General features: G+C 39.4%; 1 protein-coding gene across 3 annotated transcripts in view; it reads left to right on the top strand.

Annotated features, from left to right (window-relative positions):
* The window catches only part of LOC306845435 (growth factor receptor-bound protein 2-like), a 35,709-nt gene that overhangs the window by 721 nt on the left and 20,215 nt on the right, over positions 1–14,773 (top strand). For all 3 annotated transcript variants that reach the window (XM_079378231.1, XM_079378233.1, XM_079378232.1), the window contains exon 2: positions 1,040–1,278. In XM_079378231.1, coding sequence (XP_079234357.1) covers positions 1,201–1,278 — 78 coding nt within the window. In that variant the 5' untranslated portion in view covers positions 1,040–1,200. The remainder of the gene's footprint in view (positions 1–1,039; positions 1,279–14,773) is intronic.

Genomic DNA, 14,773 nt, shown 5'->3' with positions numbered 1-14,773 from the left:
CAACTGACGCCCGGGGCCCTCTGCAAATGTAGTTCAGGGCGAGCTGTCCATGCTTGTAGCATATTGACTGCATGATTATAACGGCAAAGTGCTAGAATGTCGCATAACTGACTGTGTTTAATAATAAAGGAGTGAACGAATCTTTTAGCGAATCGTTCGTGTTTTGTTCGTGACTCCATTGGTAGAATTTTCTGCCGACAGATGGATTATAAACAGGAGCAAATATCATTCGAGGGAGCATTTTTACTGGTTAGATCGTTTGAACGAATACGCCCCTTTACTGAACGAGACTCGGTGGTCGGTGGATTGTCACTGAACGATGGACTTCGATTACAATTCGTGAATGAATTATCTGGATTTGAAGTAACTGGCCATTTTAAGGATCTGCTGACCGACTAAAAGGAAAAAGGGGCATGTCTTTCGCTCGGCTAATGTTGAATGATCTGTTTTGTTGTCTGTTAACGAGTAAAACTCTCTCACTAGAGCATCTTAGTAGATTTGTAGATGAGTTTTAAACGAATCGGTTGACTCAAACACTCGCACTGAAAAGGCCTCTGAATGAATCAGTAAGCGAATCTAAATGAATCGTCTTAGTGAATCGACTGATTCGAATCACTGGTATGAATCAAAACCTCAACCACTAGCGTAGAAAAGCAACTTGATCTTGACATGAATGTCTGTATAATGACGCATCTCACTCAGGAATGAAGAATTTGTTTGTACTTGTAATTTGTTGACATGTATAAGTCCTTTGTTGTGACTTCAGGGTTTCAACCAGCGTGTCATGTCCGAATGACTCAAGCTTTCACCAGCATCCAGTATCACCCAAGACACCCCACATTACATCTGATTCCTCTTATTGGCTCATAGTCGGTTGCAAGAAAACGTCAGCGCGACCCAGTTATTCCGTTCCCTTTATATTTGCGTACATTGCACAGCTGCTTCATAACAGATCTGTTTAAAAGGGAGAAAAACAAAATTCCTGATGCTTCGTCTATAGATAACTTCATTTGGTTCAAATCTTTTTGTCTGTCTGCAGGTTGACAGCACCCAGACAAGGAAGATCTGGCACTCCACGGTCAGCAGTGGCAAGAACAGATATTAGGAGACTGAATCAGATCAGTCAGGGCTGTTATTCTGCCTGTAGGAGCACTTCTTTCTGGAGCTTTATATCTGTCTCGCATCCACACAGCCCATGCCATGGAGGCAATAGCTAAATACGATTTCAAAGCTACTGCAGATGATGAATTAAGTTTCAAGCGAGGAGAGATTTTAAAGGTAAGTGGAATTTATTACTGCTGCATGTTTCATTCCGGTCTTTCTGTATGATCAAGGAACCTGATGTCTACAGTTTATCTGTTTGTCCTGTTCCAATGACTGCTTTATACATGCTTTAAATTGCAAGTATTAACTTAATTAGTGTCAGAAATATATAGCATTGATTTAATAAAGTCTGGATGTGCAGTGATGACAAGACAGTTTTCTCACTGCTGTTAGGAACTTTGGAGCATTGTGAAATTGGATGTCATGTAACCTTGTTTATCTGCTTTAAACTGATCAAACATTAAATAATTTTAAATGAAGGTTTTGTCCTGTGTGTGTTACATTAGAAGCCATAAAATATTTTATTTAGGCTCTGATATTTTTACAGCTTGATAAGTTATGCCTTACATGAAGGTGTAAATTGCACGTAGTTCATTATATTCGTTAGTTGCCAGGGGAAAGTTCTCCACCCCCTCAATTTAAGCATGGAATGGACTTATATTTTCCCCTTGATGTTATTTTAGTGTGGCTCTACAGTGATTTGTCACATGACGTTTAGGTTCAGATGATTGGCTCGAAACAACATGGCACCTGTGAGCAAAGATGGGAGTTTTATGCCTGACAACTGCCATTGATGTGAATGAGTAATAATGCTTTATAAAATATAAAAGAAAGCAAATAATGCTTTCTCTTGATATTATATAGACCTCCTTACCTGCAAGTGATTTGCAAGTAGCATATGTAAACGTTCAAATTTTCAAAATAGATTCAAAAATAGATTCAAAATAGACTTCTTATTTATTTAAAAAAAATAAATTAATACTTTTATTCATCAAGACTGCATTAAATTGATCAAAAGTGACCGTGTTCTTTTGAGCTTTTAATTATCAAAGAATCCTGAAGAAATTATCACAGTTTATAGTTAACACAAAAATATGAATTGGCACATATTAAGCCATTTTCAATCTGATAATAATAAGAAATGCTACTTGAGCCCCAAATCAGTATATTAGAATGATTTCTGATCTTGTGACACTGAAGACTGGAGTAACAGCTGTTGAAAATTCAGCTTAGCCATCATCGAAGTAAATTATATCTTAAAATACTCTGAATCCAATTATAAACGCAACACTTTTGTTTTTGCCCCCATTTTTCATGAGCTGAACTCAAAAATCTAAGACTTTTCATGTACACACAAGGCCTATTTCTCTCAAATATGGTTCACAAATCTGTCTAGATCTGTGTTAGTGAGCACTTCTCCTTTGCCGAGATAATCCATCCACCTCACAGGTGTGGCATATCAAGATGCTGATTAGACAGCATGATTATTGCACAGGTGTGCCTTAGGCTGGCCACAATAAAAGGCCACTCTAAAATGTGCAGTTTTATCACACAGCACAATTCCACAGATGTCGCAAGTTTTGAGGGAGCGTGCAATTGGCATGCTGACTGCAGGAATGTCCCCCAGAGCTGTTGCTGTGAATTGAATGTTTATTTCTCTACCATAAGCCGTCTCCAAAGGCGTTTCAGAGAATTTGGCAGTACATCCAACCGGCCTCACAACCACGTGTAACCACATCAGCCCAGGACCTCCACATCCAGCATCTTCACCTCCACCTCCAAGATCGTCTGAGACCAGCCACCCGGACAGCTGCTGCAATAATCGGTTTCTTTCATAACCAAAGAATTTCTGCACAAACTGTCAGAAACCGTCTCAGGGAAGCTCATCTGCATGCTCGTCCGTCCTCATCAGGGTCTCGACCTGACTGCAGTTCATCGTCGTAACCGACTTGAGTGGGCAAATGCTCACATTCTATGGTGTCTGGCACTTTGGAGAGGTGTTCTCTTCACGGATGAATCCTGGTTTTCACTGTAGAGGGCAGGTGGCAGACAGCGTGTATGGCATCGTGTGGGTGAGCGGTTTGCTGACGTCAATGTTGTGGATCGAGTGGCCCATGGTGGCAGTGGGGTTATGGTATGGGCAGGCGTATGTTATGGGCAACGAACACAGGTGCATTTTATTGATGGCATTTTGAATGCACAGAGATACAGTGACGAGATCCTGAGGCCCATTGTTGTGCCATTCATCCACGACCATCACCTCATGTTGCAGCATGATAATGCACGGCCCCATGTTGCAAGGATCTGTACACAATTCCTGGAAGCTGAAAACATCCCAGTTCTTGCATGGCCAGCATACTCACCGGACATGTCACCCATTGAGCATGTTTGGGATGCTCTGGATCGGCGTATACGACAGCGTGTTCCAGTTCCTGCCAATATCCAGCAACTTCGCACATCCCCCCAATACAGTAAAACTGCACATTTTAGAGTGGCCTTTTATTGTGGCCAGCCTAAGGCACACCTGTGCAATAATCATGCTGTCTAATCAGCATCTTGATATGCCACACCTGTGAGGTGGATGGATTATCTCGGCAAAGGAGAATGCTCACTAACACAGATTTAGACAGATTTGTGAACAATATTTGAGAGAAATAGGCCTTTTGTGTACATAGATAAAGTCTTAGATCTTTGAGTTCAGCTCATGAAAAATGGGGGCAAAAATAAAAGTGTTGCGTTTACATTTTTGTTCAGTGTATATTAAAATGAAAAAGTTATTTTAAATGATGATAATATTTAGCAGTATTCCTATTTTTACTTTATTTTTGATCTAATGTAGCTAAGGTGAGCACATCTTTCTGAACCAAGGTCAGTCACCCTAGCAACTCAGACACCCCCCAATCACCCACCCCTGAAGGGTTAAGCTCCATCCAAAAGATTTTGGACTGGAATCAGGACCGCTTGCCATCCTGCTGTAATTTAATTTAGGTCATGGATCAGCTATTCTTGCCCCCTGGACCTTTCATCCAGCAAAACGCAAGGCTTCAAAGCTGCACATCATTCTCAATGTTCTAGACAACTTTTAATCAGCAGTGTACATAAGTACTCTGTGCTTCTGCATTCTACTTGACCTAACTTGAATATGATCACACACAGCACTTTTCACCCCATTTTACTTCAAGTTTGTTCAAGTATTTGGAATGCAAATGAAGGGATCGTGATACTGGGCCAAGTTTAAAGGAACACTCCACTTTTTTTGGAAATAGGCTCATTTTACAACTCCCCTAGAGATAAACAGTTGAGTTTTACCGTTTTTGAATCCATTCAGCTGATCTTCGTGTCTGGCGGTAGCACTTTTAGCTTAGCTTAGTTTAGATCATTGAATCGGATTAGACCATTAGCATTTGGTCATCAAAAATTACTAAAGAGTTTCAATAATTTTCCTATTTAAAACTTGACTCTTACCGTGGGTGCAGCAGGCGCAGTGATATGACGCAGCGCCTGAAAGTAGTCCCCAGCTAGGTAACTAGTTATGATATAGCCAGGGACTGCTTTCAGGCGCTGCGTCATATCACTGCTCCTGCTGCACCCACGGTACGGCAGCAAATTTCCTTGATTATTACACCGGAACGAGAGTATAGTTCCTAGCCATATCAGCCTAGAAAACTGCAACTTTTCATTTTCCGTCGGTCTTGGTGCACGATGTAACTACAGAAGAGTCAAGTTTTAAGTAAGAAATTTATCGAAACTATTTGGTCATTTTTGAGCGAGATGCTAATGGTCTAATCCGATTCAATGATCTACGCTAAGCTAAGCTAAAAGTGCTACCGCTAGACCCGGAGATTGGCTGAATGGATTCAAAAACAGTAAAACTCAACTGTTTATCTCTTGGGGAGTTGTAAAAATGAGCCTATTTCCAAAAAAGTGGAGTGTTCCTTTAACTCCAGCAGAGAGTCAATGAAGGACCATCTCTGATAGAAACCCTTGAGCTATGAGGTCATGAAATGCATATTTTATCATCTTCTAAATCTAAAGTTTAGAGACTCTAAAGTCTCTTGGTAAAAATTGTCTGTTCATTTGATGTCTATGGTAAGAGGGATTCATCTCGGTAACACTAGCAACTTTTCTTATCATATGTCATAATTGCTATTTATCATATTAAAAATTGCAGGAGTGTAAAGAGAGGGATGCCAGACCTTTGTCTCTGGTTGTTGCCTATATTCAGCATTGACTTTACCCCATTCAGAAAGAAGCTCAGGAGAGTTGGTCTTAGTATTTTTCTCCCCCGCTCTGTGGCAATGCCTGCACAAAAAAAAAATCAAATCCTGGGACAGACAAAAAGCAATGATGGAATTTGATAGTATCTCAGGATTTCAGCTATTTTTTTTCTGAGCAGTTTATGGAGGCTACAGTGCCAAGGCAAAAGACCCTATATTTTAGATTAGATTAGATTCAACTTTATTGTCACTGTGCAGAGTGCAAGTACAGAGCCGATGAAATGCAGTTAGCATCTAACCAGAAGTGCAAATAACAAAGTATATAAATAAATATAAAAATATGTGTACTGTATATACATTAAGTTTTAAAACATATAGTGCAAGTTATGAGGTAGAGGGGGAGAGACTAGCTCAGTGCAAATGACTGTACATACAACTTAGGTTGCAAGGAAGTATAAACAGAAGGTGCATTATAAAGTGAGGTACCAGTAGAGTTGTGTTTGCAGTCTCAGTTGCAAACTGTGTAAGGAATAATTGATGACAGGCCATTGAATTATTGAAAAATAATGCACACCCAAGGAGGTAATGTCGCCACGACAGGAGGCAGGCCACATTAGATGTGCATTATTTTTCAATAATTCAACATCAGTTGTATATAGGTGTTTTATTTTGAGACATTTCTAGATTTTTTTCCCTTAAAACAGGTGTATAGAACTACTTGTATACATATTTTCTTATAAACCGCCAAAGACTCTACAACATTATAACAAGTAAGATCATGACTATAATTAGCCATTACTTCGCTGAAATAATGTCGTAGTGATACGAAAAGGTGTTTGAATAAGTGGTATTTTATATGTCAAAAATGTACAATATTATGTTACCAAACTTACATTAGTTGAACTAAAATAATTGGAAACCTGGATCATATAGAAAGGAATGTTCAGATTTTGCTGTTCTCCATGAGTTGTGACACTGAGAATCATCTTCATTGAAAAGAGAGAATAACAGCCTAAACATATCCCATGGGATAAAAGCATTTGCTTCTAATATGTTGAGAATATCCCCAAGCCTCAAGATTCTGTTAGGTTGGCCTATAGAAATCCTGGCTAATTACTGTATCAGCCTCCTGACTGTAGGATAGGATTTGATCTTCTCGCTTGGGCTCTGTTTTGAACCTCTGACTCCAGGGAACTCGTCTTTTTACAGAGTCTCTTGTGATTTTGGTGCTTCCCCCACACTTCCCCCGAGGGCAGCGTCGAAAATTTTTGCTGTATGTCTGACATATTTGCATATTTTTTTTGCCCTACTTTCCTAGTTTCATGGGATTTGATTTTGCATTCATGGGAGTTGCATCAAAGAATGTGTCACCTGCAAAATAAGAGGATTTCTCGTGGCTCACACATCTCTCTGCCTCTTCCTTTTCCTTCAAAAAGAGCCCATTTTGAATAATGTACTGGTCACTCTTTTACTTGCTACTGCAATGAAAGCAGTTAGCTCAAAGGGAAAAATATATAATTATGATTGAAGACCAAGATTTGGCTCAGATATAGTGGTCTTTAACTTCCGAAGGTGGATTGGTGGGCATGATCCAACTTTGTTGGTTCTAATAGGTACTTCGTATTGCCCCCTTTTGGATGAAGAGGTTCATAGAAAACACCATGACGGGCTTTGGTCCGTTGGGTCATGACAATCGACATGACACTGTTGAGTCATTGATTTGAACTCGGTAAATATTTTCCAAAAACACTTAAAAATCCTGGGACAGACATAAAGCAATGATGGGATATGATATTATCTCAGGATTTCAGCCATTTTGTTTTACTGTGTAATTTATGGAAGCTACAGTGCCAAGGCAAAAGAATCTATAATTTACCACTAGAGTTGTGTGTTTGCAGTCTCAGTTGAATGTGTAGGGAATAATTGATGACACCATTGAATTATTGAGAAATAATGCACACGCAAGGTGGTAATGTTGCCACAATAGAAGGCGTGTGCATTCAGGTGTGCATTAGTTTTCAATAATTCAATGGTCTATCATCAGTTATTATTTAGGTGTTTTTATTTCTCGAGACATTTCCACATTTAAAACATGTAATTATTATAATAATTTGTTACATTTATATAGCGCTTTTCTGGGTACTCAAAGCGCTTTACATAGAAGTGGGGAATCTCCTCAACCACCACCAATGTGCAGCATCCACCTGGATGATGCGACGGCAGCCATATTGCGCCAGAACGCCCACCACACACCAGCTTATTGGTGGAAAGGAGACAGAGTGATGAAGCCAATCAGTGTATGGGGATGATTAGGAGGCCAATGGGGAAATTTGGTCAGGATACCGGGGTTAAACCCCTACTCTTTTTCGAAGGACATCCTGGGATTTTTAATGACCACAGAGAGTCAGGACCTCGGTTTAACGTCTTAACCGAAGGACGGTGCTTTTTACAGTATAGTGTCCCCGTCACTACACTGGGGCATTAGGGCCCACACAGACTGCAGAGTGAGCACCCCCTGCTGGCCTCACTAACACCTCTTCCAACAGCAACCTTGTTTTCCCAGGAGGTCTCCCATCCAGGTACTATCCTGCTTAGCTTCAGAGGGCAACCAGTCTTAGGCTGCAGGGTGATATGGCTGCTGTGAATAGAACTACTTTCTTATACATTTTTCTTATAAACATCCAAAGACTCTTCAACATTTTATAACTAATAAAGGCTTTGCTGAATGAAAGGAGTAGCAGTTAGCTCAAAGGGAAATTAATAATCAATTATGATTGAAGATTGAAGTTTTGTTTAGTTTAGATATAGTGGTCTTTAACTTCAGAAGGTAATCCATGATCCAACTTTGTTGGTTCTAACAGGTACTTCATATTAGCCACTTTTGGACAAAGAGGTTCATAGAAAAAACCTTGACAGGTTTGGTCAGCTGGGTCATGGCAGTCACGTCACTGATGAGTCAGTGAGTTGAAAATCAGTAAAAATGTTTAGAACATTAATATTTTATGCTCCATAGAAGGAGAAAATTACAACACTAAGATTTCTTTTTTTTTTTTTTTTTTTTTTTGAGTAACACATTTAATTAATCTCATTTTGTATTTTTTGTTTGGAATTTACGAAACAAAAACATTAAGAAAATATCTTCATGCTATTCAAAGATCAAAAGGATACTCATTCAAAAATAAAAACTAATTTTATAAAACAACTGATTCAGACTCTAATTTCTGATAGAATGAGCAATGCTAGAAGCCAATATAAAAGTCAGTGCAGTTATACATGAGATTGGCATGATAAACACATCTGACTAAGAAGACATGATTATGCTTCATAAAGTGTTTATCTATTTTGTACTTCATTCTCTTGTGCTTGTTGTAGTTATTTGTTCTAGACTGAATAAGTAATAATGTGATATTCACATGAGTTAATATGTTTAGTATTATAATTTAAAGGGGTCATATGATGCAATTTCAAGTTTTCCTTTCTCTTTGGAGTGTTACAAGCTGTTTGTGCATAGATAAGATCCCTGAAGTTGCAAAGACTAAAGTCTGAAAACCAAAGAGATATTCTTTATAAAAGTTAAGACTCGACCATGCCCTCCTAAAACGGCTGATTCAAACACGCCCCCACATGTCTACATCACTGTGTGGGAAGATTTGCATAACATCGCCCAAATGTATACGCAATGAAAGAAGGCGGAACTATTATTCTCGCTGTAGTATTGTTGCTGCCGCCGCCATCATGTCGTGGAGACGCTGTGTTTCGTTGTGAAAGCGAAAGTACTTTGTTTGGGCTTCCAAAAGAGGACACAACTAGAAATCAGTGGTTCAGTTGTATTTACAACACTGTTCCAGAACAATTCAACCCAAATATTAGAGTGTGTGCAGCGCATTTTAGGGAGGACTATTTCCTGAACCTGGGAGTACCCTACCAGCTATGCTCAAAGGCTGTTTCTATAAAGTGGGGCAATTCCAACTTTGCAATGACAGTCTGGCGCTTCTGCCTCACAGTCTGTAAGTACGTTTTCTTATTTAAAGAATTTGCCACTGACTATTCAAACGTGAGTTTTGAGCAGTGTAGAGTAGTGTTTGCTGTCTGTCGTTTCACAGATCACAAATGCAGACATGGTAATATTTATGAGGCGCAATCGATGCAACGTGGCACGTAAAAATACAGTAGAGGTCATTATAAGTCAGTAATTATGTCCCCACTGGATGCAACAAATGCCTCGTTTATAATGGGTTTTATTGTTTTTGTGTTGTCGAGCCGGGACACTGCATCACAATACGGTGAGGGGTGTAACATTTCTGTCTCACACTTGAGATATTCGGCCAATCACAATGCACTGGATAGGTGGCCAATCAGGGTACGCCTCACTTCTCAGAGCAATGAGCTTTGTAAAAATCGAAGCGTTTCAGAAAGGCGGAGCATAGAGGAGCAACAATAATGTACAGTATGTGGAAAATAATGTTTTTTTAACCTTAAACCACATAAACACATTGCATTACACCAACTACACAAAATAATGTTCTTTTTTTTAGCAACGTCATATGACCACTTTAATATCAGTAAATTAAATTTTGGATTATGACAACAGCCTGAGTGTAAATGGCGACAGGATTTTCATTTTTGGATAATTATTCCTTTAAACAGTTCCTAGACGCTTTATTATCCAGGCTGAACTCTTCTGTTTGTAGTGCACGTCTGTAGTGCTTTGACATAAGCCATAGAAACGATGTATTTTCAGTATTTTTAGCATCATTCTCCCTGACATCCAAAAGTGCCTCTGGCACAAGGCAGAATGCCACTAAAAAGGTTCTCTCTGCTTCCAGTCTTGAGAATTTGATGTTGTCCTAGAGACGTAACTTGAAATGCTTCTGTCTGTATATAAAATATAACTGCAACTATATTCATTTTTATAGTTGCAGCCAAAATATCTGGTTGATTAAAATTATGTAGGTGACTATTAAGAAAGCAAAATGCAAAGTGTGCCATCTTTAGGGCTTCAGTATAAATTATACATTTAAGAAAATGTTGGGTTCATTGGGATCTTCTGGCATATTGCTTTTGCTAGCCCACTATTCACTGATTCAGTGCTTGAGAACAGGTCTAGATATTTAGCCTGCTAACTATCTTTAGTTTCTTTCTTTGAAAATTCACACATGGCGATTGTGATCATAGGACGCATGCATTTAAAGCTCTTGATGCCTGCTTTGGTGACACATCTTTCCGTCTGTTGCATTCATTTAACTACAGTTATGATATTGTCTTTGAACCTCCATGACTCACAGATCCAGACTGCATTTAACGGACAGCCTTCTGTAGATGTGTGTCTGGAGTGTGTCAGCCTGTGATTAACTGTTTGGCCTTCAGGGGATGTTTGGACTTTGTAATATCATGGCTGATGCCAGTCTGATATCATTGGTGGTGTCATTTATTTATTTACAGAGGAGTAAGATGCAACACACAGATTCATCAAGATTCATTCACAGATTCATTCTCAGATCTTTGTAAGGGTTGGATCCAGACTGAAGCTTGTGTAATTCCGAGTTGCCTCGGGATGCAAATTACATTCTTTCCAACCAGTAGCATTTCTCCATTGCCCCTGAACACAACAATAGTCTGTTTATTATAGATATGAAGCTAAGTCGGCCTGCTGGAAAGGGTACATGCCAGACGTGGTAAAAACCTTTGGATTAGTGGATATTATTAGCCCAATATGGTAGGGCTGTAATCAACCAAAGAAAATCTTGGTCGACTGAAGTCCTGAAACTTTCGACTAAAAATGACGTTGTGGAGAAAAAAAAACGTACGTTACATTAATTAGATACGCACTGTGCTCAGTACTTGGTAGCCTTGTTGTCTGCCTAAATTAATTATAAATAAACATAAAAAACTAATAGGCTATTTGCAGTATATTAAATCGTTTTTGACCTAATTATTTTGCACTGAAATGAGTCTGACACACGAGTCTGTCGTCTCTGACAGCGGTGCATCACGTGTACCTGCACAATATCATAGCCTGTGATTTCTGAAAACAGTACTATGTTGTCAACTAGTGATATCACAAGAACTTTTGAGGAATGTGCAACATAATTTAGAAAATTATTTTTGTCATATGTTATAAGTATAACTGTCAGACACTATCATTTCAGCCGCTCTGCGCAGCTCGCACAGAGCGAGGCTGAACATAAGAGCTCAGTTTCGCGGCTGAGACACGAATAGACTTAAAGCTTTTACTCTTAATAAACACAAAAGGCGCGTCCACTTTAATAAAAAAGGAATATTTATTAAACAAACAAGAGCATCTTAGGCTCAAAACTAACACAAACAGTGGGCACAGCGCAATTGCGCAATATTGTGAGAACTGAGAACTGATCGCGCACTGTGTGAGAACTGAGAAAGTGGAGCACTTCTATCAGAGTGATTCCGCCTATCGCGCCTTCACTAACTTTAAGTTAATCAACAACGAATTGTGACTCCTGGGAAAAACGGGATGTCTGGTCACCCTATCCCTATAACCATTCAGTTGCTGAGGCCATTGTTTCAGATCGCTAGTTTGCGTTTTGGTAGCGTATCCGCCCACTGCGGCTGCCATACTGTGAGATATACAAACGCCCCTCATCTGATTGCGATCCAGAGACAGGGACGCACATTTTAAAAGACAAGACAGTCAACTTAGCCTATAGGATGTATTTTGAATGTCCGGTAGTCCTCAAATAACATTTTAGTCCCGTCTCGTCTCGTTAACGAAGACGCGCATACATTTCGTCATAGTTTTTTATCATCAGATATTAATTTTATCTCGTCAACGTCTCATCTTAGTCACAGAAAAAAAGTTCGTTAACGAATATTTTTCGTCGTCCTCTTCGTTAACGAAATTAACACTGGTTCTTTGGAAGGAGACAGCTTCTTGTTTTTACACTAGCTTGTTATTAAATAAATAATATTCAGCATCAAACCTTCTAAAGCCTACTTATCTGTCTCTCTTCTCCAGTGGGTTGGGCTAATCCAAAAAAAGTGAAAACAATGGGGGTGTTCTGAAAACAGACTGTTACCTGTGAAACAGGGGTGCTCTGAAAACACCCCCATTAGCAATTAGTGCTTTCCACCTGATGAAATGAGCGCGGCCAAACTGATGAAATGAGCGCGGCAAAAAATCGACCAATCAGATTTTTGGTCGAACCAGACCATATCGACCAATTAATCGACTAATCGACTGGGACGTTACAGCCCTACAATATGGTTTGCCTATAGGCTACTATGATTATCACTTATATTATAAGATTCTGAAAAATCTCACCCCCTGCCTCTATGCTTCATTTTCCATTTTTGTCTCATGAGCAATTATGCTTCCTTTGTCTTTCATAATGCTTTAGGCACACTGGACCATATTTCCTCAAAATTGTAAGGACCTACATTAGTCAAAATGGGTTGCAGTGTGACCAAAACCTTAGAAGACTTAATGTTATATCACAGTCACTGTATATGTCTTGTTCAAAAGTTTTACTATATCTCTATATGCTAATTAAAAATATGCATTAAATGCATTAAAGTTTATAACTGTTTTGCTTTTATTTTTGGTTGAATTAATGCAGCTTTGGTGAGCATAAGAGACTTGAAAAATATTAAAAACATCTTATTGATGCTAAATATTTGAACAGCGAGTGTGTGTGTGTGTGTGTGTGTGTGTACAGGTGCTGGTCATAAAATTGATTGTGTAGCCTACAGAACTAGGCTGTGTTCAAATTCAGGGTCTGCATCCTTCGGAGTACTCATTTGAAGGATGTTATGTCACAGCGCCGCGACGAAGGCTGTCCAAATTCGTAGGATCCTGCAAATGCGGCCCACAAATACGTCCTCCTTTTCCCCGAATTGGAAGGATGGGTGTGGTGGATCCTTTCCCGTCCTACCTATCCCATAATTATTTTCGGCAGAGTGTAATGGCGGACGAAGCGAGCGGTAGCGGAGTGGGAGAGGAGTTTCTCTGACAAAACAAGCTAAAGTTTATGCTTCGGCTCAATGAATTTGTAGGAGAAATTAGTAGAATACTTAAAAACAAATAAAAATGGGCTATAATGGCTTACCTGGATGTGACTGTCTTGTAGTCTGATATACAAAACTCTCCGACAACGAGCAAAGAAAGTATTTAATTTATTTAATTGCTTTATTTCTTCCAAAAGAATTAAAATGAGGAGAATAACTCTTTGTTTGTCCATTTTCCCGCTTCTTGCTTGGCGCTGTCACGGTTGCTAGGCGACAGGATATGAGCAACGGGTAAGGGAGGGAACTGAAAGAAGGGTAGGCTGTCCAAATTCACAAACACCGACTTCCTGGTTTTGCGGACGTCGGAGGATCCCTCCTCCTTCAACCGGGTAGGAAGGATCCTAAGGAGGATGCAGACCCTGAATTTGGACACAGCCCTAGACTGAGAGACCATTTAAAGGCTTTTGCAGGTGTTTTGAGTTAATTAGCTGATTAGAGAGTGGCACCAGGTGTCTTCAATATTGAACATTTTAACAATATTCTAATTTTCTGAGATACTGAATTTGGGACTTTCATTTGTTGTCAGTTATAATCATCAAAATGAAAGGAAATAAACATTTGAAATATATCAGTCTGTGTGTAATGAATGAATCTAATATACAAGTTTCACTTTTTGAATGGTATTACTGAAATCAACATTTTCATGATATTCTAATATACAGGTCCTTCTCAAAAAAATTTGCATATTGTGATAAAGTTAATTATTTTCTGTAATGTACTGATAAACATTAGACTTTCATATATTTTAGATTCATTACAACACAACTGAAGTAGTTCAAGCCTTTTATTGTTTTAATATTGATGATTTTGGCATACAGCTCATCTCAAAAAATTAGCATATTTCATCCGACCAATAAAAGAATGGCCATTATGTTCATTTATGCACTCAATACTTGGTCGGGAATCCTTTTGCAGAAATGACTGCTTCAATGCGGCGTGGCATGGAGGCAATCAGCCTGTGGCACTGCTGAGGTGTTATGGAGGCCCAGGATGCTTCGATAGCGGCCTTAAGCTCATCCAGAGTGTTGGGTCTTGCGTCTCTCAACTTTCTCTTCACAATATCCCACAGATTCTCTATGGGGTTCAGGTCAGGAGAGTTGGCAGGCCAATTGAGCACAGTAATACCATGGTCAGTAAACCATTTACCAGTGGTTTTGGCACTGTGAGCAGGTGCCAGGTCGTGCTGAAAAATGAAATCTTCATCTCCATAAAGCTTTTCAGCAGATGGAAGCATGAAGTGCTCCAAAATCTCCTGATAGCTAGCTGCATTGACCCTGCCCTTGATAAAACACAGTGGACAAACACCAGCAGCTGACATGGCACCCCAGACCATCACTGACTGTGGGTACTTGACACTGGACTTCAGGCATTTTGGCATTTCCCTCTCCCCAGTCTTCCTCCAGACTCTGGCA

Source organism: Barbus barbus, assembly GCF_936440315.1.
Source record: "Barbus barbus genome assembly, chromosome: 25".
NCBI classification, from domain to species: Eukaryota; Metazoa; Chordata; class Actinopteri; order Cypriniformes; family Cyprinidae; genus Barbus; species Barbus barbus.
Note: the sequence above shows the minus strand (reverse complement) of the source record. Positions and strands in the feature narration are given on the sequence as shown.